Source organism: Scyliorhinus canicula, chromosome 10 (genome assembly GCF_902713615.1).
Source record: "Scyliorhinus canicula chromosome 10, sScyCan1.1, whole genome shotgun sequence".
In the NCBI taxonomy this organism is placed as follows: Eukaryota; Metazoa; Chordata; class Chondrichthyes; order Carcharhiniformes; family Scyliorhinidae; genus Scyliorhinus; species Scyliorhinus canicula.
Genome location: NC_052155.1, coordinates 102,226,632 through 102,248,195, shown reverse-complemented (window position 1 = coordinate 102,248,195; position 21,564 = coordinate 102,226,632). Strand labels below are relative to the sequence as shown.

Sequence of the window (21,564 nt, the reverse complement as noted above, 5' to 3'; positions counted from 1 at the left end):
TTGAATTAAGTAAGCTAGAATTCTGCCTATGCGGAGTGCATCAAAGCCTGAAGATCCACTTGATGGTTTTTCATTTTATACTAATCCTCTTTTTTCCAAAAGTTCTTTGGTATGGTTGAATGGTACCAACAGTCGCCTTGTCCAAATGTATATTCCTGTGTGACCCAAAACAGCCTCTGACACTTTAAGGAGAGGATTCGGCCCATCGCGTCTACCCCAACCCTCTGGAAGAGCAATCCACCTAGGCCCACTCAACCCACACCAAGGCGCTGGTAAAGGTCCGGTCTACATTTCCATTTCCCATGCAATCTTTGTTGGAATTCTGAAGAATTTATTTCTTGTGGCACATGATAGACTGTTTTGGGAGCCTGTTGTTTTAATCCAGTTTTAATTGGCAATCTGATGCAATCTTCACCACAAAACCCAGTATCACAATTTGAATAATTTCTTTGGGTAAAAAGACACAATTGTGCCAAAATGGGCCCCTCATCACAGAAGAGGCAACAGTAGTTTTTGACACTAATCTGCCGATGCGAGAACTTCTGATAAAAGGTCATTAATTTGAACAGAAAAGGAGGATAGCTTACCAGAAGTCCCAAGGGCATTAATAGTGGATTGGGGACAAGGAACAAGGCCTAAATAAAATTAACGCAAACAAAATATCGATAATGAAGAAATTAATGGAACTAAAGAATGACAAATCCCCAGGAACTGACTGTTTACATCCGAGGGTGTTAAACGAAGTGCATTGTAGATGCCCTAACTATAATCTTTCAGAGTTCCTTAGATTCAGGAGTTGTCCCTCTAGATTGGAAAATTGCACATGTCGCTCCACTTTTCAAGAAGGCCAAAAGAGGAAAACCAGGGAATTGCAGACCGGTTAACCTAACATCTGTGGTGGGGAAATTGTTGCAGTCCATATTGAAGGATAGGGTAACTGAACACCTCGAATTTTCAGCTAATCAGGGAGAGCCAGCATGGATTCATGGTAGGTAGGTCATGTCTGACAAACCTCATTGAATTTTTGAAGAGCTGACTAAGATAGTATACAGGGGGATGTCTATCGGTGTTGTTTATATGGATTTCCAGAAGGCATTTGATAACGTTCCACATAAGAGACTGTTAACTAAGGTAGAAGCCCACGGAATTGAGGGCAAATTACTGACATGGCTGGGAAATTGGTTGAGTGGCTGGTGACAGAATGTAGGGATAATGGGTTGGTACTCAAATTGGCAATTTGTGACTAGTGTTATCCCACAGGGGCCTGTTAGAGCCTCAATTGTTCACCATATTCATTAATAACTTGGATAATTGCATAGAATGTCATTAATCCAAATTTGCGGATGACGCGTTGTATTGTAGACCGTGTAGATGACAGCATAAAATTACAAGGAAATATTGACAGACTAGGTGAATGGGAAAAACTGTGGCAGATGGATTTCAATGTAAGCAAGTGTGAGGTTATCCATTTTGGACCAAAAAGGATAGAGCAGGGTACTTTCTAAGTGGTATAAAGCTAAATTCAGTGGATGTCCAAAGAGACCTGGGGGTTCAGCTGCATAGATTTTTAAAATGCCACAAACAAGTGCAGAAAGTAATCAAGAAGGCGAATGGCATGCCGGTCTTTTTTTCTAGAGGATTGGAGTATTAGGATTCAGAAGTTATGCTGCAGCTTTACAAAACCCTGGTTAGACCCCACTTGGAGCAGATCTGGGCGCCACCCCTTTGGAAGGAATTTTTGACCGTGGAGGGAGTGCAACATAGGTTTACAAGAATGATACCTGGACTTTAGGGGTTAAGTTATGAGGAGAGAATTACACAAATCCGACCTGTTTTCTCTAGAATTTAAAGGTTAAGGAGGTGATTTCACTGAAGTCAAGATATTAACAGGAAACTACAGAGTAGATAGAGATAAATGTTTTCCACTGGTTGGAGATTCTAAAACTAAGAGGCATAGTCTAAAAATTAGGGTTAGATCTTTGAGGAGAGATGTTAGGAAGAACTTCTAGGATGGGAGAGGTTTGGAACTCTCTTCCACAAATGGCTATTGATACTAGACCAGTTGTTAATCTGAGGTAGATTTTTGTTAAATAAAGTTATTAAAGAATTATGGGCCAAAGGCCCATATATGGCATTGGCCACAGATCAGCCACAATTTGATTGAATGGCAGAGCAGGCTCAAGGGGCTGAATGGCCTACTTCTGTTTCTATGTTTCTGTGAACAGTTAACTCAATTTCTCTCCACAGATCCTATCTGACCTGAGTATTTCCAGCATTTGCTGTATTTATTTAAGTAGTTTTTGACATCAGTTAATAGACAAATCTCCCCTACCTTCTAGAGGAAATCAATCTTGCCTTCTGGGGCAAGTGCAGAGGGGTTGGAGGTCAAAAATAGTTTTTGCAAATTAACTGATTGAAATGTATTTATTTTGTATATTTTCTATTTTGATTATTTGCTAAACTAATGCAAAATGGGTAGTTTCCATATACTTAGCCATTACAAAACAACAGCCAGAATAAACTCTGATCTTTCTAGTGATTACAATTCTAATAGTGTCCATGTTACGCCTGCGCTGGTGTCTGCCAGCCTGTCTGTATGTGACTGCATATGAAAGGAATTGGCTTTGTAGCCACGACTAGAAACAACAGAATCAAAACCACTGGGTGGACTGAATTGAGGACAGCAGTCATGTATGACAGCCGGGGGACTCAGCCAGTTGATACTGCTTCTTTAAAGCTGAATAGCAGTAAATTTCTTTTGTCCGAGTCCATTTTATTTGTGGACCTGATTGGTCAGTCAAGGGTCAAATAGCCAACTTATTTTAAGAAAAAGCTATTCATGAGAGTCCCATTGATAATATAGATAGATTGCCCTATCCTTCATAGCATACAGAACAGCTGCACAAGGATATGTTAAAGTATTTTTTAGCAGCACTAGCTGATTAGACAGTTTTATGTAATACTTGTTATATTGGAAAGAATAGAAACAGAAGTCAGCTATGTAAGCGGATCTTCAAACTCTGTACAATAAGTCTTGCAGTGAGTAATTATCATTCGTATGCAGTAAAACTGCTCTTCCTCAGTAGCTTCAGGGTTGATAACTGCTTTTGACCTCTAACCCTGCCTTACCCAGCCTCACAGTACTCTGCTTGTGAATCAATAGAATGCACTTAGTGGCTTATTTGAAAAGCAAATGAATCAATAACATGTCTAGGGCAACAATTTTAAACAAGGACATTGTGTCCTAGAAGGGTTACCGAGAATTGGTGTTGTGAAAAAGACCTCATAATGGAACCTTTACCCCACTAGATGTATACATTTCTGAAGAGAATGTTTCTTTTCCAACAGCAAATAAGTTGGTGAGGGCAAAAGGACATATGAACACTTTTAGGCACAGGAAAAGGTCATTAGGCTAAACAAGCCCAGTGCCTTTTCCGAGATTGACCTACTCGCCTCGCCATATCACACACTCCATTTCTTTTCTTTCGATATCACCAACTTGTCACGACTGCTACAATGATCTTTCCTGGTAAATAAATAAATAAATATCGCTTGTTGTCACAAGTAGGCTTCAAATGAAGTTACTGTGAAAAGCCCCTAGTCGCCACATTCCGTTGCTTGTTCGGGGAGGCTGGGAATTGAACCCGCGCTGCTGGCATTGTTCTGCATTACAAGCCAGTATTTAACCCACTGAGCTACACCAGCCCCATATTATAACATATAGAATAGTAACATATTCCACAACTCTGTTCCCTTTTGTCTGTAAAAGGTCTGGTTGACTCCCCTTCTGATCCTTAATTTGTTCACTTTTGCCAAGTATTTAAATCCTTCACCATTGTGAACATCGTTCTTGGATCTATTTAGCCATTTTGATTCGATAAATTGACTTTCCTCCAAAACAAGCCCAACTTGCTTGACCTTTTTTCAAACTTAAATACCTGATATTGAAGCCATACTTCTTGGTCTCCTCACTTCTGAGGCTTCACACAACACTGTGCCTCTTGTTAATGCACAGATGTTTACTCGCATCTAATTACAGTATAATGTTTTCTATTGAACTTCAACAACTACTTATTGGCCCTGTTACCCAAAAAATCTAAATCCTTCTGATTATGGTTGCAAAGTTCTTTATTGTTTGTCCTCTTGGTTCAGCATCATTACAGACTTGGTGATATTTCTTACTGTGCTCTAATCAAACTGCTGATATAATACAAACCATTTAGAATGGTTATTTGATGCGACAATGTTTGTTTTGTTATGCTGAGGTCATGGCCGTAAAGCTTATTGGAAGATGGGTGCTTTCTTTCAAAAATCAACATGGGACATGGACACTGTCCCTTCACAAAACAGACTCCCGAGAGTTGGATGACTTTGTGATTTCTGCACAGACAACGGCACATGTCTGAACATATCTTTGTGTTGTTACTTAACATGCAAATGGATTTCCAAGGTGCTAATTGACGAAACCCTCACCATTTCGATGGAAGAGATTTAAAATTACAATTTCTGTTAAACCTGCTGGCCCTATGAAAGTGGAATTCCAAATTGCAACATTTTGGAGGCTAATCATAGCTGGAATTTTGTAGAGATATCAAACATCCTCCATTGTGTTGTAAATTGCCTAGCCGCCAACCAATTGTGTGGACAATAAGAAACATTGATATTGTTGTCACATGGCTGAAACCGTCTTGTGGTACGAAATACCTGTAAGTATCTTATTGATCCACAAGAGCAGGCCAAGACAAGATAGTCTGGTATATGAAGACTAGAGGTACGCCATCTCTCTCACAGGGCAAGAGAGGTCCCTGTATCAAAAATCACCTTGGGTAAAGAGTTGGGGCCTATTCATTTCAATAATAATAAGCTTTATTATTGTCACAAGTAGGCTTGCATTAACAGTGCAGTGAATTTACTATGAAAATCCCCTAGTCGCCACATTCTGGCGCCTGTTTGGGTAAACTGAGGGAGAATTCAGAATGTCCAATTCACCTAACAGCATGCCTTTCGGGACTTGTGGGAGGAAACTGGAGCACCCGGAGGGAACCCACGCAGAAACTGGGAGAACATGCAGACTCTGCACAGTGACCCAAGCCGGGAATTGAACCTGGGACCCTGGCGCTTTGAATCAACAGTGCTAACCACTGTGTACCGTGCTGCCCATACCTGCTTGAGTTTAGTTCAAGGGCCCAATCAACATTGACTGGAAAGCTAGAGGCTCACTGTTGTTTGGGGTGAAGGGGTGTGACTTCATCACCAAAAATCTCGACCTTGATTTTTTTTCTTCAGTACATCAAGAGGCAATCCTTCAGGTCAACAACATTTTGGCAATCATCATGAGCACTGATTAGAAGTCAACTTTCTATAAAATGAAAATAGTTGAATAAAAATATTTTTAAAGAAAACAAGTGACCTTTCTTATTAAACCTTGGTGTATGTGTGAGGAATGAATGGTGTTACGATTGAATTTTGAGTGTTGAGAAATAAATGTCTATCCTTTCTTTTGATTTAAACTCACAAGAAAGTCTATTTCATATCTGTTCCTTAAAGTCGTCGCACTTGAGGGGTGAAAAAACATCCTTTCTCAAAAATAGATCACCAAAAGTTGAGAAAAGAGGGAAACTATCTAATCTATCTCCCCATCCATAACAACGTCTAACTGGCTACTTTTTGTGGCAAATCCCAAATGTGTAGCTCAAAGTTAGGAGAGCCAAGAACTGAGAGGGGGCTGGAAATCTGAGGGTCAGGAACAGTTGTTGTCTTTCTAAGCAATGTATGTTGACTTCTCCAGGCAACTTAATTACATGCCCACTCTTTTCAGGGCACCGATTACAGAAGCCACAATTTATACAATTTACCTGAATACCCGGGAGATCGTCTTTGCTATACTTGGAGCTCATTGCACATAGGAAAAATAGCTATGATTCCAGGGTGGGTTTCCTTCATACCTCATTCATAAGTTCTTTCCAGCCTAAAATATTGCCATTCATGGCTAGCCTCAGTTTTCTGATTGGAAACATTTTCTACACTGTGCCATACTTCACCTCTTATTCTGTGACTGTTCATCCGAGATGTTAATTGTTAAAGTGGAGTTTAAAAATTCATATATTAGCTTCATTATCCTGTCCATTATGGCCATAATGGTATTGAGAATAATTCATTAAGTTAGCTAAACATGGCTTTCTTTTGTTGGATGTCTGCTGGCTGTTCAGCCAAATTCTTACCAAATTACTTATCGAAATGATTAACATACTCAATCTCTCACAATCATTCCAAGAAATTCCCTGCAGCAAATGCTAAATATGTTATCTCTGCTTTTCAAACCTCCTCAATCTATCTTGAATATAGTAAACTTTCAAATATGGAAATTAAATCTACTGTAGTTTCACTCCCCCTATCTGTTTGACTTTTGGATGCAAGTTGCCTGTAGTTGAATTTCTTGTCTGTTAATATTGATCTTTTTGCTAAACTTATCCTTTTTAACTTGCATAAAATCTGGCATCCCTTCACAGGAGTTTGCAGAGTAACTGCTGAAGTTAAGAAATGTAAATAACATTTGGCAAAGATATGGGGCGCAATTCTCCCAAAGGGAGACAAAGTGCCGACGCCAGAGTGAAAACCGGAGTGTTGCACTCCGGCGTCGGAGGCCGCTTCTCACCCCCTATTCTCCCACCCCCAGGGAGCTAGGAGCGGCGGCGCATCAATTTCGCGCGCCGGGCATTGGCGCCCACGTCAAAGTGTGGGCGCCTGAATGACGCGGCCGGTGGCGCCTAAATGACATCACCCGCGCATGCGCAGGTTGGCCGGCACCAACTCGCCCATGCGCGGTTGCCGTCCTCCCCACGGGTGCCCCGCAAGAAGGAAGCATTGATCTTGCGGGGCAGCGGAGGGAAAAGAGTGCGTCTTTTAGAGACGCCGGCCCGATGACCGGCGGGCACCGATTACAGGTCAGACCTCTCATGAGCATCTCCCTGGTGCTTGATCCTCTCTCCCCCCCCCCCCCCCCCCCCCACACGCAGTGGTCGCGCGCTGTTCACGCCGGCAGCTACCAGGTGTGCTTGGCACCGGCGTGAACCGGTCGGATTAGGCAGGCCGTTTGGCCCATTCAGGCCGGAGAATCGCCGCTCGACCGTTAGAAACGGCGAGCGGCAGTTCTCCGAGCGGCCTGTCGTAAAACGCGACACGCCATTTTGGGGGGGGTGGGAGAATCGCGTGCGGGTGCCAGGGCGGCGTGGCGTGAATCGCCCGGCACTCCCACGATTCTCCCACCCGGCGTGGGGGTCGGAGAATCGCACCCATGGTCTGTAGATGTAAAAATTGCTTCCCTGCTATTCATCAAAATCAGTATAGGTTGTAAATGTGAGAAAATAATTCTGTATTTTTTTTAGATTAAGTATTCAATTATGCATCCAGGGACTCATGTATGGCCTCACACCGGACCCACAAATTGCCGCCTAAGAATGCATCTTGGCCTGGTTATTCCTAAGCAAGGATGTAGAATACGCTGTGCCAATGACACCAGGTAAGACATTTCTTTCTCCTCTTTAAGCATGTTAATAATTAAGCCAAGGTTACAGCAATCATTTTATAAAATGTTGTTGCCTCAGCCAAGTTTACTACAAAGACAAAAGAAAACAGGCGTTAGATTATTGCTGCCCCATGTGTGCCTGAATGACTCTCAATCTACCACCTTTAATGCCAAAGTTACAGCTGGAGTTTAGGAGAAGGCTCTACTCCAGAGTTTATAAAACGATTCAACCCAATTATCGATTACAAATAAACATCGAGTACCTCCACTTAAATGTAGCTTAATTAGCCTTCAACTAATTTCTGCACTTTGGACAGCATTTTATGGAACCTGCAATTAGGTTAGTGGTGGAAGGAGTGAATGTTTGTGGAAGGGGGAGCAATCAATTGGGCTGCTTTGCACTGGATGATATAAAGCTTAGTGACTGTTTTTGAAGCTGCACTCATCTAAACAAGTGAAATATACTTTCACACTCCGGATTTTTGCCTTGTAGATGGTGGACAGGCTTTGGGAAGTCAGAAGGTGAGTTACTTGCTGCAGAATTCCTAGCTCTTGTAGCCATAGGGCTGTATTCTCCAATTTGAAGACTAAGTGCTGACGCCGGCGTGGGAACAGTTGCGTTTTACGCCTGAAAAAACAGCGCAAAAGCTGCACCAATCCTCTGTCTGGTGGGGGCTAGCAGGCACGCAGCGTAAAGCCCCCCGGCTTTAGCTGCGGACACGGCCAGAGAATTGGCAGGTCTGTGGCCGCACATGCGCATGGCGGCGGCCTGCAGCGGCCGCGCCGTGCAACATGGTGCCCGCAGCGTGCGGACCCGGCATGCCAAAAGATTGCCCCCATTGATCAGGCTTTAGCTTTAGCCCCCGCCAAAGCCCCCCCTGCCTGCGGAAAGGCTCCCACATGACTGTGGCGGTGTTGGGACTCAGTCCGCAGCCGCCACGCCGAGCTCACGAAAAAAATGGGATATGTGTGCCACACCGTCGGGAAGTCGGCCCATCGGGGGAGGGCCTCAGGTGACGTTTTGGAGGAGGCGGAGCATTGTAAAAGCGGCACCGCACCCAATTTCAGCGCAAACGGGGATTCTCCGGCCGATTGCCAAATACGGTTTCGGTGTCGGAGACCGGATTATCCTGCCCATAAAATAAATGGCAGGTCCAGTTCCATTTCTGGTCAATGGTAGCCTCCAGGATTACACACAGTTTACACAGAACATACAGTGCAGAAGGAGGCCATTCGGCCCATCGAGTCTGCACCGACCCACTTAAACTCTCACTTCCATCCTATCCCAATAACCCCTCCTGAACGTTTTTGATACTAAGGGCAATTTAGCATGGCCAACCACCTAACCTGCATATCTTTGGACTGTGGAAGGAAACCAGAGAACCCGGAGGAAACCCACACACACAAGGGGAGAACGTGCATACTCCGCACAGTGACCCAGCAGGGAATCGAACCTGGGACCCTGGCGCTTTGAAACCACAATGCTATCCACTGTGCTACCATGCTGCCCCCAAAGGATGTTGATAGTTGGCGATTCATATTATTGAATGTCGAGGGAAGATGGTTAGATTCTCTCTTGTTGGAGATGGTCATTGCCTGGCACTTCCACTTATCAGTCAAGGCTTGGATATTGTCCAGGTCTTGCTGCATTTCAACATGGACTGCTTCAGTATCTTAGGAGTCACCAATCGTATTGAGCATTGTGCAATCATCAGCGAACATCAGTGAAGAAAGGTCATTGATGAAGTGACAAAAAATGGTTGGGCCCAGGACACGCCCCTGAGGAACTCCTGCACTGATAACCTGGAACTGAGATGATTGATCCCCAAAAACTACAACTATCTTCCTTTGTGCCAGGTATGACTCCAACATGATTCCCATTGACTTCACTTTTGCTAGAGCCCCTTGATGCCATACTCTGTCAAATGCTGCCTCGAGGTCGAGGGAAGTCTCTCTCTCACCTCACCTTTAAATTGGTACATCCTAATGGTTTGGAAAATAAACAATCCCCACTGCTGGTTTAGGGATGCTCCTAAAAGTTGAAGTACAGGTGCATTATTGAAGTTTTTGTCTTACCAGACTGGAAAGTCGATTAAAAATGTGTTTCCCAACAACATCCCTCGCCCTAATCAACAAAAACATCATGACCAATGCTCCGATAACAACCATTCAAGACAATGCAATAAAACTACTTTGAGTATTTTTTAAGCATTCCAAGATAATGAAGCATGCGACCAACATGTCAAAAAACACCAGAAAATCGAGAATGACAATAGCTGCTTTGTTAGAGGTGATTATTCCTACTTAGAATTACGTAAGATATATAGCACAGAAACAGACCATTTGGCACAACCAGCTCATAGGCACTACCTACTGATGTCAGATTTTAGAAAACAATAATTTTTCACAAATTTTCTTTTATGCAAAAAATGTTAATTATCTGGAAGCTTCAATTCTGCTTTTCAACAAATGTTGACCCAAATTCACTGTCGCTCTGTCTCTTTTTGCAGAGAATGGAAGGAGGGGAAGGTCATAATCTTTGATGATTCTTTTGAGCATGAAGTTTGGCAGGATGCTAACAGCTATCGACTTATCTTCATAGTGGATGTTTGGCACCCAGAGCTGACGCCTCACCAACGAAGAACCCTTTCCCCAATTTAATGGCATATTTGGGACATACATTGGAGAAGGACGTTTGAGAGTTGAGCAAACATGAAGAAATTGTCTTACATAATGAAGTGTAACAAATTTCATTTCCTTTTCTGAAATTCTTGGTGCAGGAGAGTTTTCCAGGGCTGAGGGGCAATGTATTTTGGGGAGAAAAAAATCAGTTCATTTAATACTTCTGGAATATTTTTAAGAGGGCATGTTTTATGTAGAGGTTGAATGATGCAAAACAAAACACCATGACCAAAGCTGAAATAGATCTTCTGAGGGAAATTTAACACTCTATTTTTCCAGTTCGTGACATGGAACAATATCAGCACTGCAAAATAGTTCACCTCAAAAAATTTAAGAACCCTTCAGTGGGAAAATTGTTGGATTATATAGCTTTCCATCATATTCAATCAAAATTGGATCTGACTAGTTTCTGTAAGGTACACAAGTTGTCACATTCAAGTAACTGGTCTTCAGTGTTTTCTATTTCCAAATGGAATCATCCTGTATAAATTTAATTATTTTTGTTGAACAGATATTCAGTAGTTCTTAATATTAGATATCGACAAGGTACATAAAGGTGATTTGTTCCTCACCTTTACATTTGGTCAAGTACGTTTGCACACTACACCGATTTAGTTGAAGTCAAAATTTGTGTTTCACGCAATAGTACACTTTTAATAATCAAGTACAAAAATATTAACTTTGAGTTTATTTTATCCTACTTCTCAATTTTTTAATAATGAATGCTGAAGCCCTCAATGGGGAAGCTGTGTTTGAGGGGTTACCAAGTCTGACAGTGTGAGCGAGATTGATTAACACAGAGAGTTGAAATGACATGATCACTGAAGCATTCTGAGTTAACAGCTGTATCTGTGGTTATGCTTAGGTCCCCCACACTGCGCTTAGTAACTCGTCCAAAATCATTTCCTCAGCAGTATCGGTAGTGGCCACTGTAAAAATAAAAAGCGTTGAAATTACAAAATATTGCAAGTAATCATAGAATAAGTTTCTGACCATCAGTGTTGCTTTACTAAGCCCAAAAATGAATCCTCCTTTGAATGCAGAATTGCGCATCTAAATTCTGTGGAAATAACCCAAAATACTCTTCCATAAGATGCTAATTGCTGTCAATGTTGTGCTTTTTTGTGTGACCAAACTGAACAAATGCCAATGTGACAGTCATCCAGTAGTCAGCTGGTACATCTGTACGAAATGCTAAAAAGCAGATGGCTTGTGACAGCCTTAATAAAATGACCATATGTTTTTATGTTCAAATTCATTATGCCAAGTGTAAATGACAGATTTCACTTTTTAGGAACAAAGCAAAGGAGGACTGAGTTCACTACATAACCGAGATACTTTTGTCTCAAGGCAGTCATAGGAGCAGTCCGGTACCTGCAGAGAGATGAGGATTACAACCTACACCAGAATGTGCCAAAACGCAATCTCCACATATTGATTTGTTTTGCACACTATCTAAGTAACAGTATGTTGGGTACAGGAAGAGCATGGGAAATTATATTTTAGTCTAACAAAAATGCCTAGAGATACTGTGATTTTAAATATACCACTTTTGTTAGACTAATGATATAGATGCTGGTTTTTGGCTGCACAGAAGGGAGGAGCCTTTTATTTGTTGTTCTGGTTAATTCCTATCACAAATGCTAATATTACCAGAGTACTTTTTAATGCAAATATAGCTAAATACTCTTCATTTGATGTTGCTATAGTATCTGAATATTGCTGCTTCATGTTTTACTCACCTCTTGCCTAATGCACTGATTTCAGGATGCTCGTGGTAATGGCTAAAGCTGGGTGGCGCAGTGGGTAGCACGGCTGTCTCACTGCACTGAGGACCTGGGTTCGATCCCGGCCCCTGGTCACTCTGTATGGAGTTGGCACATTCTCCCTGTGTTTGCATGGGTCTCACCTCCACAAACCAAAAGATGTGCAGGCTAGGTGGATTGGCCACGCTAAATTGCCCCTTAATTGGGGGGGGGGGGGGGGGGGGGGGGGAATGATTAGGTATTCTAAATTTAAGGGGCAGCACGGTGGCACAGTGGTTAGCATTGCTGCCTACGGCGCTGAGGACCTGGGTTCGAATCCCGGCCCTGGGTCACTGTCTGTAAGGAGTTTGCACATTCTCCCCGTGTCTGCGTGGGTTTCGCCCCCACAACCCAAAGATGTGCAGGGTAGGTGGATTGGCCACGTTAAATTGCCCCTTAATTGGAAAAAATAATTGGGTACTCTAAATTTTTTAAAAAAAGGTATTCTAAATTTATTTTTAAAAAGTAATGGCCAAAGCTGAACGGTGCCTGGCATTCCAGTGGCATTGACTTTGTCCAATGAGATTCTGAGTTCAGCCTCAAAACAGGAACATCAAGTTAACAGGGAGTAATATTCAGTGAGATTTCATGTTATTTCTCCTTTATCTAGTTTTAACTGTTGCAGAAAAAAAGCCTTCATGTAACCATAAATAAAAACGTAGTGATTGACTGCTAACATATCAGGGGGTAAGTTAGTTCAGTTGGCTGGACAGCTGGTTCGTGATGTGGAACGACGTCAACAGCGCAGGTTTAATTCTCTGAGATTATTCATGAAGGTCCTACCTTCTCAACTTTGCCTTTTGCCAGAGGTGTGATCCTCTGGTTAAATCACCACCAGTCAGCTCTCTCTCAAAGGGGAGAGCCTGTGGTCTTCTGGGACTGTGGTGACTTTCACTGTAACATGTGTAAATTGTTTTCATATTCCAAGCTGTGACACTTTTCTCTTTGTTTCTCAATTTTGAAACACTTGCACATGCATGTTTGAGGACATACAAATGCTGATGGTGATCATTATGCTCATCATAAGATATTGCGTTTTTAGTAACAGCTGCCATTGAGAACATGGTTACTTTCATTTTCTGCTATTCCCAACATTCAAATCTATTCTACTATACACTTAAAAGATGATTAGAGGTCTTTCTCGATTTTGGAACAATTTTTCATACTAGCTTAAGCTAGTTTTTTAAAAATGCAGCTTCAATCTACTTCTATTTCATGTGACTACTTGCAATAAGATCAGTGACTGCATTCTATTCTACTGACAGAGAAAAAGTAGATTGCATTTGATCGTATTGTGACATTTTTTTGGAAGAGCTTATCGTTTTCTTTTTGGCATCAGATTTGGCTCAGTAAAGTGAGTGAATTCAGTCAACCACTTAAGGCACTGCAATTCTTTTTATATCCTGTCATTGGCTTGCTGAGGTTTTAATTCTAAAGTTAATACTACTGTGTATCATTGAATAAAATGAATTTGCCCCGAGTGTTGTTGCCAATTCGCACCGGAGACGCCAATAATGTTGCTCTTTTTAACTGGATACTGATATGAAAGTTATTAATGATATTGCTTTTTGGAGTCGCCAGGTATCAAATGATACCACCACAAGGTTTTACCAGATATCGATCAAAGACCAAACAACCAGTTGTTCAAGTGCAATGATAGTTTATTTACACACAAGAATTACTTTGACATGCAACATAAAACACTACAAGCTAAATTACACCTAACACTACAACAACCTGTACTTAACTTCAGGCACCCGGCTTTATGCAGAAGAACAAGGCGTTCAGATCTGGCGTTGCTAGGTCTGGAGAAGTGACTTTGTTTCTGCTGGGCTCATCCATCTGGTAGCGATCATTGGTCTTGAACTTGTCTTCTGGTCGTGATGCTACACTTGGTTTTAGGTGTAGGTCGGGGCCAAGAGAGAACGAGCGCCAGGGCCAAGAGAGACTGAACACACGGAAGTGTGTTCTGCGGGAGTTTTGAGCTCTTTTAGGTGGTCCTTAGCTTTGGACCCAATAATTCGTCAGGCTTTGATTACTGCCATCGATTTTGGCCAATAAAGGGGCGGGTGCCTTGATGGCTGGGCGTGTCCTGAGCGGTCATTTACCTTGGCTGTTTGGGCTTCCTGGGTGAAGGGAGTGGCGCCGATGAGTCTGGATCTGTATCTGATACCTGAGTACAAGTCTTTTGTTCTGGGGAAATGGGCCATTAGAATGCAAATTGGCTGGGGGTTTCGATAGTGTCTGGTTATCTAGTGGCAAATATACACTTAAGCTCTGAGTTGTCTGGATCCTGCACTGGCCATATTTCCCATGACTCTTTGCAAGTGGCCATACTTCCCTTGTAAGTGGCCATGTTTCCCTTTGTAAGTGGCGATCCCAGATGGCTACAGTGTCATAAGCAGGTGTTCCAAGTACCAGTTTCATGTCAATTAATACTTTGCTGTAGTGGGTTCCTAGAGAGTAGGGCAATGATTTCTAGTTGTAATTACTTCTACATATATGGAACCTTGTAATCAATGTTCTAGAAGTTGTGATTTTTTTTTTTAGAAAGGAGTCAGTCATGTCATGTCTTTCACAGCTGCACTCATTGAGTTATACTAAGCTCATCATCTTGATTTTGTGTGTTTTATATAACTTTTAGTATTGGGATGAATTGAATCATATGCTTTTTTTTACGCGTAATAACCTGGCATTCTTTGAACAAAATGGAGCTACCACTATGATTGTTAGGTTTCAATACTGTATTTCCAACTGTAAATAGTTTATTTTTGAAATTAAAGTTTTTCATTTTACTTTTTATACAGCGCTTCGATCAAGGACCATTTAATTAAATTAGTTAATGCTGGGATGAAATAAAATGTTGGGTATGAATATCAGTAAGTTATTGGTAAACACAAACACTTTGTAAAATGCTGTAAAAGTCACTAACCCTGATATTTCTCGAAATAAAACACAAAAGAACTTGAGTAATTCTTTATTTGCCCAATCAAATAAACAATTTTGTGGCTGGCAATATTAGCTTCATTTACTGAATTTAAATAAAATGCACTGATGAATTTTGAACATTCATTTAGAAAATCAAGATATGGATATGTGGATCTTTGGCACTATGTTTTTTCCTCCTCCCTTCTATTTCTCGCTTGCTTGTTTTTGAGTTTTTCTTTATGATATGGAAATATAAAAACAAATCTTTGCTGCTCCGTTCAAAGGCACAGAAATATTTTAATATTATGTGCCTGCTATCAAAACCTAAACCATTCCGCATGAATGAAACTTTACCTTCACTCTTCCTTAGGCAAAATACTGCTTTCTTCTACCTTGGCTACTGCCAGGTCACTTACAGTAGATACGAGATAGCTGATGACTGGTAATATCTGAAGTTTGCCTTTCTAAAATAAAAAAAAGTACATCACGTAGCTGAATGTGACTTGATTTAAGCAAGTGCTCCATTAATGTTTGTATCACCGAGTTCCAGCCCTGGAGTTGCCACTGTTTGTGAAACCTATGAAATGCCTTTAGTTCAGTCCAGAGCCAGCAGTGGCTGAGTGTTATCATCATCCCTGTCTTCGTGCTTCAGGGCACCTGGTTCTACCACTGACTGCGATCTGTAAGATGGACAAATCATGTTATTGTTAAAGAGCCTCAGTCAATGTAAGATGGCTGTAAATTCTTGCATTGTTTCAGAGCAACAAAAAAATTATTTTACTGTTACAAATTAGTGCTAGCTTTACTGCAAAGTAAATGCTACCATGTGGAATTTAGTTTTGAAAATGTCAGTGTTAGTTTGAGTACTGTAGCAAGGTCTTGTCTGAGTAATCCATTTATCATGTCCCGCAACTGGAAAACTATTACAGTGCGGAAGGAGGCCACTGAGTCCATCAAGTGTGTACTAGCTCTCTGAAAGAGCATTCTAGCGAGTTCCACGCACTGTCCTATCCCCATAAGCTTACATATTCTTTTTCAGAGATTAATCTAATTCTCTTTGGAAGTTCATTTAAGATTCTACCTCTGACTGAAAAAAAAAACTTCCTCATCACTGCAATTCCTTTTGACTCACCTGAGGAAGGAGCAGTGCTCCGTAAGCTAGTGATTCAAAACAAACCTGTTTGCCTTTAACCTGGTGGTGTAAGACTTCTTACTGTGCCCACCCCAGTCCAACGCCAGCATCTCCACATCACGACTCCTTTTGACAATTATATTGATTTGGTGCTCTCTTGAATGGGAATACTTTCTCACTATTTACCCTGTCCATACCCCTCAGCATATTGAATACCTCTCAAGTCTCCTCTCAGCTTTTCTCCAAAGAGAACAGTCCCAACCTCTCCACTCTAACCTCAGAGCTACTTCTTTGCTCTGGAATCATCCTTCCGCAAGTATGGTACCCAGATCCAGTGGCGGGGATGTGCTGAGCAGTCACAGGAATGGTGACTTCGTGGAAACTCCAAATCGAGTACTTTTAGCCCAACTGTCTGAGATAAATCTACTGTGGCGTGAATGAATCTTGAGAAGGATGGGAAGGGGCAGATGGAGTCGAAACCAGGAGGGGGGGGGAGGCCTAGAGACAGAATGGGTGGGGAATGGAGAAGACACACCCGGGGGGGGGGGGGGGGGGGCACCATGTTGGCAAATATGCTAGTGCAGGAAAGTAGAGAGGGGGGGGGGGGTCTGTGGCGCAGTTCCTTACAGGAAGGGGGGAGACCAAGGGGGAGGGAGGCAGAGATGAGAAACCCACAGAAGCGAGGGGCAGGATGCTGATCACAGATAGGATAGGCAGGCCAGGGGAGGAATGGGGCGGGGAGGGTAGAACGCTGGTTAGAACAGGACATGCAAGAACAAAAGAACCAATGGTGGTCATCTTGGATGGCATCCAAACAAAGGGAAGCCTTGGAGTGCAGGGACACATCCATGTGGTGTGTATGGCTGATCCTGCAGGGGGGGGGGGGGGGGGGGCAAAAACCCCCATCAGGATAGTCACCTGGAATGTCAGAGCTTAACGGCCCAGTGAAAGATCGAGTCTTCGCCCATCTGTAAGGCCTGAGGGCTGATATAGTCTTCCTACAAGAGACACACCTGAGGGAGCAGGACCGATGAAGGATGAGAAAATGCTGGGTAGGACAGACCACCAAGCATGCTACAGGATGAGGGCTAGGGGCGTGGCTATGCTGTTTAATAAGAGGACAACATTCACAGTGGCAAAGACAGTGACGGCTCTGGGGGGTGGGGGGTATGTCGTAAACAGTGGGTGTCCTGGAAGGGGCACCAGTGGTACTTGTAAATGTATATGCCCCCAACAGGAATAATGCAGACTTCATATAAAAGACCATGGCAGAAATCCTCGACATAGATTCCCACCAATTCATCATTGGGGGGGGGGGGGGGGGACTTCAACTGTGAACAGGACCCATGGACAGACAGATTTAACCCTGGATCAGGGAGACAATCACCAATGGTGAGAGAGCTGAACACCTTTATGGAGCAGATGTCTTGGCAGGGAGGGTGCAGACCGTGGAAATGACTGTCCTCTCCAGACTTTTGTTTGTCTTTCAGTGCCTCCCCAGATACATCCCCAAGGCCTTTTTAAAGCGGGTGAGGAGGATCATTACGGGCTTTGTGTGGGCGAATAAGACCCCGCGAGTAAGGAGATCGCTGTTGGAGCGCAGTTGGGGGGGGGGGGGGGGTTGGTGTTGCCGAACTTTCGCAACTACTACTGGGCGGCCAATATAGCTATGATTAGGAAGTGGGCGATTGTGGGGGGGGGGGGGGGGGGGGGGGGCGCGTGGGAGCAGCTGGTGGCGGCGTCATGTAAAGGTACTAGTCTGGGAGCTTTGATAACAGCTCCTTTGCCGTTCTCGCCGACCCGTTACTCCACAAGTCCGGTGTTGGTGGTGACTCTGCGGATCTGGGGACAGTGGAGGAGGTACAAAAAGGTGGAGGGAGCGTCGGTCTGGACCCCGATATGCAACAACCACAGGTTTGGATGGATGGTGGGTTCCAGAGCTGGCAGAGGGCAGGCATCAGAAGGATGGGACATCAGTTCATAGACGGAAGCACATGAGTGCGGCCTCAACCGGGACCTGGGATTCATGTCACATTACATTCATCCCCCACCATCTGGCCTGGACTTGCAAAATCCTACCAACTGTCCTGACTTGAGACAATTCACACCTCTTTAACCTGGGGTTACCCCTATCTCTGGATTAGTTTGAAGGCGCTAGAGGGCAAATTTAATCTGCCGCCAGGAAATGCCTTTAAATATCTGCAAGTACGAGCCTTCCTGAAAAAACAGGTAGTGGCCTTTACGATGCTGCCGCCACTGAGGATACAGGACAGGGTGGTCTCCGGCACCTGGGTGGGGGAGGGGAAGGTGTTGGATAGCTACCAGGAACTACAGGAGGCGGAGGAAACCCCGGTGGGGTAGCTCAAGGGCAAGTGGGAGGAGGAGCTTGGTGAGGAGTTGGAAGCGGGTCTGTGGGCAGAGGTCCTGGGCGGGGTTAATTCCTCCTCATCATGTGCCAGGCTCAATCTAATTCAATTTAAGGTGGTCCACCGGGCACACATGATGGCAGCGAGAATGAGCACGTTTTTTGGGGTAGAAGACAATTGTATGAGGTGCAAGGGCAGCCCTGCAAACCATGTCTACGTGTTTTGGGCATGCCCGGAGCTTAGAGTGTTCTGGCAAGGGTTCGTGAGGGCAATGTCCAAGGTGCTTAACACACGGGTGATGCCGAGTCCAGAGATAGCGATCCTTGGAGTGTCAGAAGACCTGGGAGTTCAGGGGGGGGAAAGAGGCCGACGTCTTGGCCTTTGCCTCCCTAGTAGCCCGGAGACGGATTTTATTGATGTGGGGGGATTCGAAGCCCCCGAGTGTAGAGACTTGGGTTAACAATATGGTTTGGTTTCTCAGCCTCGAGAAAATTAAGTTTGCCTTAAGAGGATCTACGCTAGGGTTCTCTCGGAGTTGGCAGCCATTCATCGACTTTCTCGGGGAAAATTAAAATGGCAGCAGCAGCAGCAATCCGTGGGGGTGTGGGGGGGGTGCTTCATTGGGATGGTGTGGGAAGACTGAGTCGTGTATGGTAATGTCTATTTCATTGTTATTGTATATTCTCTTTTTAAACTATGTTAATGTTCACTCTAGTTTGTTTTGTTATTATTGTTACTACTGTTTTATTGTGAAAAATTCTGCAAAACCTTAATAAAAATACTTTTTTAAAAACTCCATGCAGGCGGGGAAGGCACCGAGTCCAGGCAGATTCCCAATGAACTTCTATAAAAAATTTGTAGCAGTATTGGCTCCGCAACTGTGGGAGATGTTCAATGAGTTGCTGTTAAGAGGGATCCTGCCATCACACTGGCACAGGCCTCGCTATCTCTGATCCCAAAAGACCCGATGGAATGTGTGTCATACAGACCCATCTCACTCCTAAACACAGACATCAGAATTTTGGCAAAAGCCCTAGTGAGGCGACGGGAGTGTTGTGTGCCAGAGCTAGCCACGGAGGACTTAAACTTATAAACTTAACCAGAGCAGGCGTGAAATCTTCCCCGTGAATCCGTGGAGGGGGGGCGGGGGAGGAAGAGAGGGCCAGAGGTGGGGAGGTTTAAACTGGCCCAGACCAAATTCCGATACCTTAGAATCCAAATATCCCACGGATCCATAAATGGAACCTGCCTAATTTCCTTGATTAACCTTTTTGTAATTCTCTGCTGTTTATTCCCTGACCAATCTTTATAGTTACATTTTTTTCCTTGTGTTTGATACTTTCCTTAATTACTTTAGTTAGTGATGGATAGAGGCTCCTTCCTTTAAAATTTTTCTTTACAGCAGAAATATAATTATTCTGAAGTATACCCTTAAATTCCTGCCACTGCTTCTCTATTGAATCATAGAATTTACAGTGCAGAAGGAGGCCATTCAGCCCATCGAGTCTGCATTGGCCCTTGAAAAGAGCACTCTACTTAAGTCCACACCTCCACCCTATCCCCATAACCCCACCTAACCTATTTGGACACTAAGGGCAATTTATCATGGCCAATCCACCTAACCTGCACATCTTTGGACTGTGAGAGGAAACCAGAGCACCCGGAGGAAACCCACACAGACATGGGGAGAACATGCAGACTCCGTACAGACAGTGACCCAAGCTGGGAATCAAACCTGAGACCGTGGAGCTGTGAAGCAATAGTGCTAACCACTGTGCTACTGTGCCACCCCAGTGTTGATGTATTCCTTAGTCTAGTACCCTAGTTCACTTCACCTAGCTCTGCTTTCGTGCCCCATAGTTGCCTGTTTAAGTTTAAAATGCTAGTCTTAGACCTTGGGTAGGATCTTGCACTTCTGTAATTTATTTGCAAAATGTTTATCTTCATCCCTTCCGTGAGTAGGTGGCCTATATACTGCAACAATCAATGTTATTGCACCTTTTTCATTCCTTACCTCTAGCTAGGGAGATCCTGTCCTTGATCCCTCTGGAACATCCTCTCTCTCCACTACTGTAATGCCATCTTCAAACAAAACTACCATCCCCCCCCCCCCCCCCCCCCCCCCCCTCGCCCTCCCTGCCCACCTCTCCTTTTCCTCCTTTCCTGTCCCTCCGAAACACCTGGTATCCAGGAACATTAAATGCCCAGTCCTGCCCTTATTTGAGCCAGGCGTCTGTTGGCAGCTGTCTGTCATATCAATAATACCATCATTCCATTTATCAGCCTGTGCCTGTAGTTCACCAATCTTGTTAACCGCACTCCGTACATTTGTATACTTGCTCGTTAGCCCTGATTTTGAGGGGTTTTTTCTTTTCCCCTTTGACTCCATCCAATGACTTACTATTACCTACTCTAATTCTAACAAACTCTCCAAGTATTCTATTTACCTTTATTCTACTCTCTGATTTAGTCAGTTACTACTTCTCTACTTCCCATTGCCAGTTTTTCTCCTCTCTCTCCTCTGAATGTTCTCTCAGGTTCCCATCCACCTGCCAATCTAGTTTAAACCCTCCCCAACAGCACTAGCAAACTTCGCCGTGAGGACATTGCCGTACCAGCCTCCCCGGACAGGTGTCGGAATGTGGCGACTAGGGGCTTTTCACAGTAACTTCATTGAAGCATACTCGTGACAATAAGCGATTTTCATTTAATTTTCATTCATTAGTCCCAGTCCTGTTAAGGTGTAATCTGTTCTTTTACAGATCCGGTCCCAAAGCTTCAGAAATCTATATGCCTGTCCTCCATTTCCCCTGACACAAGTTAAACAGCTCGATCTTCCTATTCTAATGCTCCCTAGCATGTGGTACTGGGAGTAATCTTGAGATTATTACTTTTAGGGTCTGACTTTTTAGTTCCCTTCTGAACTCCCCAAAATCTGCTTTCAGGACCTCATCCCCTTTCCTTCCTATATCATTAGCCCCAATGTGACCCACAGTGGATGCCAAAAATATTACAGAATCATGATTATCTTCCTACTTTTTATCTTTTTTATTGACGTCAATTACCAGGCAATTTTTCATTGCAAACCGGGTTTTAGCTGTAGCTTAAATCCAGCCTTACTGTGTT

General features: G+C 43.5%; 2 protein-coding genes across 21 annotated transcripts in view; one reads left to right on the top strand and one right to left on the bottom strand.

Annotated features, from left to right (window-relative positions):
- Positions 1 to 11,470, top strand: part of unm_hu7910 (un-named hu7910) — a 265,791-nt gene extending 254,321 nt beyond the window's left edge. For all 13 annotated transcript variants that reach the window (XM_038809466.1, XM_038809465.1, XM_038809455.1 and 10 more), the window contains 2 exons: positions 7,386 to 7,519; positions 10,036 to 11,470. In XM_038809466.1, coding sequence (XP_038665394.1) covers positions 7,386 to 7,519; positions 10,036 to 10,186 — 285 coding nt within the window. In that variant the 3' untranslated portion in view covers positions 10,187 to 11,470. The remainder of the gene's footprint in view (positions 1 to 7,385; positions 7,520 to 10,035) is intronic.
- Positions 11,471 to 14,549: 3,079 nt separating this feature from the next.
- Positions 14,550 to 21,564, bottom strand: part of LOC119972558 (clavesin-1-like) — a 174,553-nt gene continuing 167,538 nt past the window's right edge. For all 8 annotated transcript variants that reach the window (XR_005462078.1, XM_038809444.1, XM_038809452.1 and 5 more), the window contains one exon: positions 14,550 to 15,620. Coding sequence is in view for 7 of the 8 variants with exons in the window: in XM_038809444.1 (XP_038665372.1) it covers positions 15,536 to 15,620 (85 nt within the window). In the remaining variant the exon portion in view is untranslated. The remainder of the gene's footprint in view (positions 15,621 to 21,564) is intronic.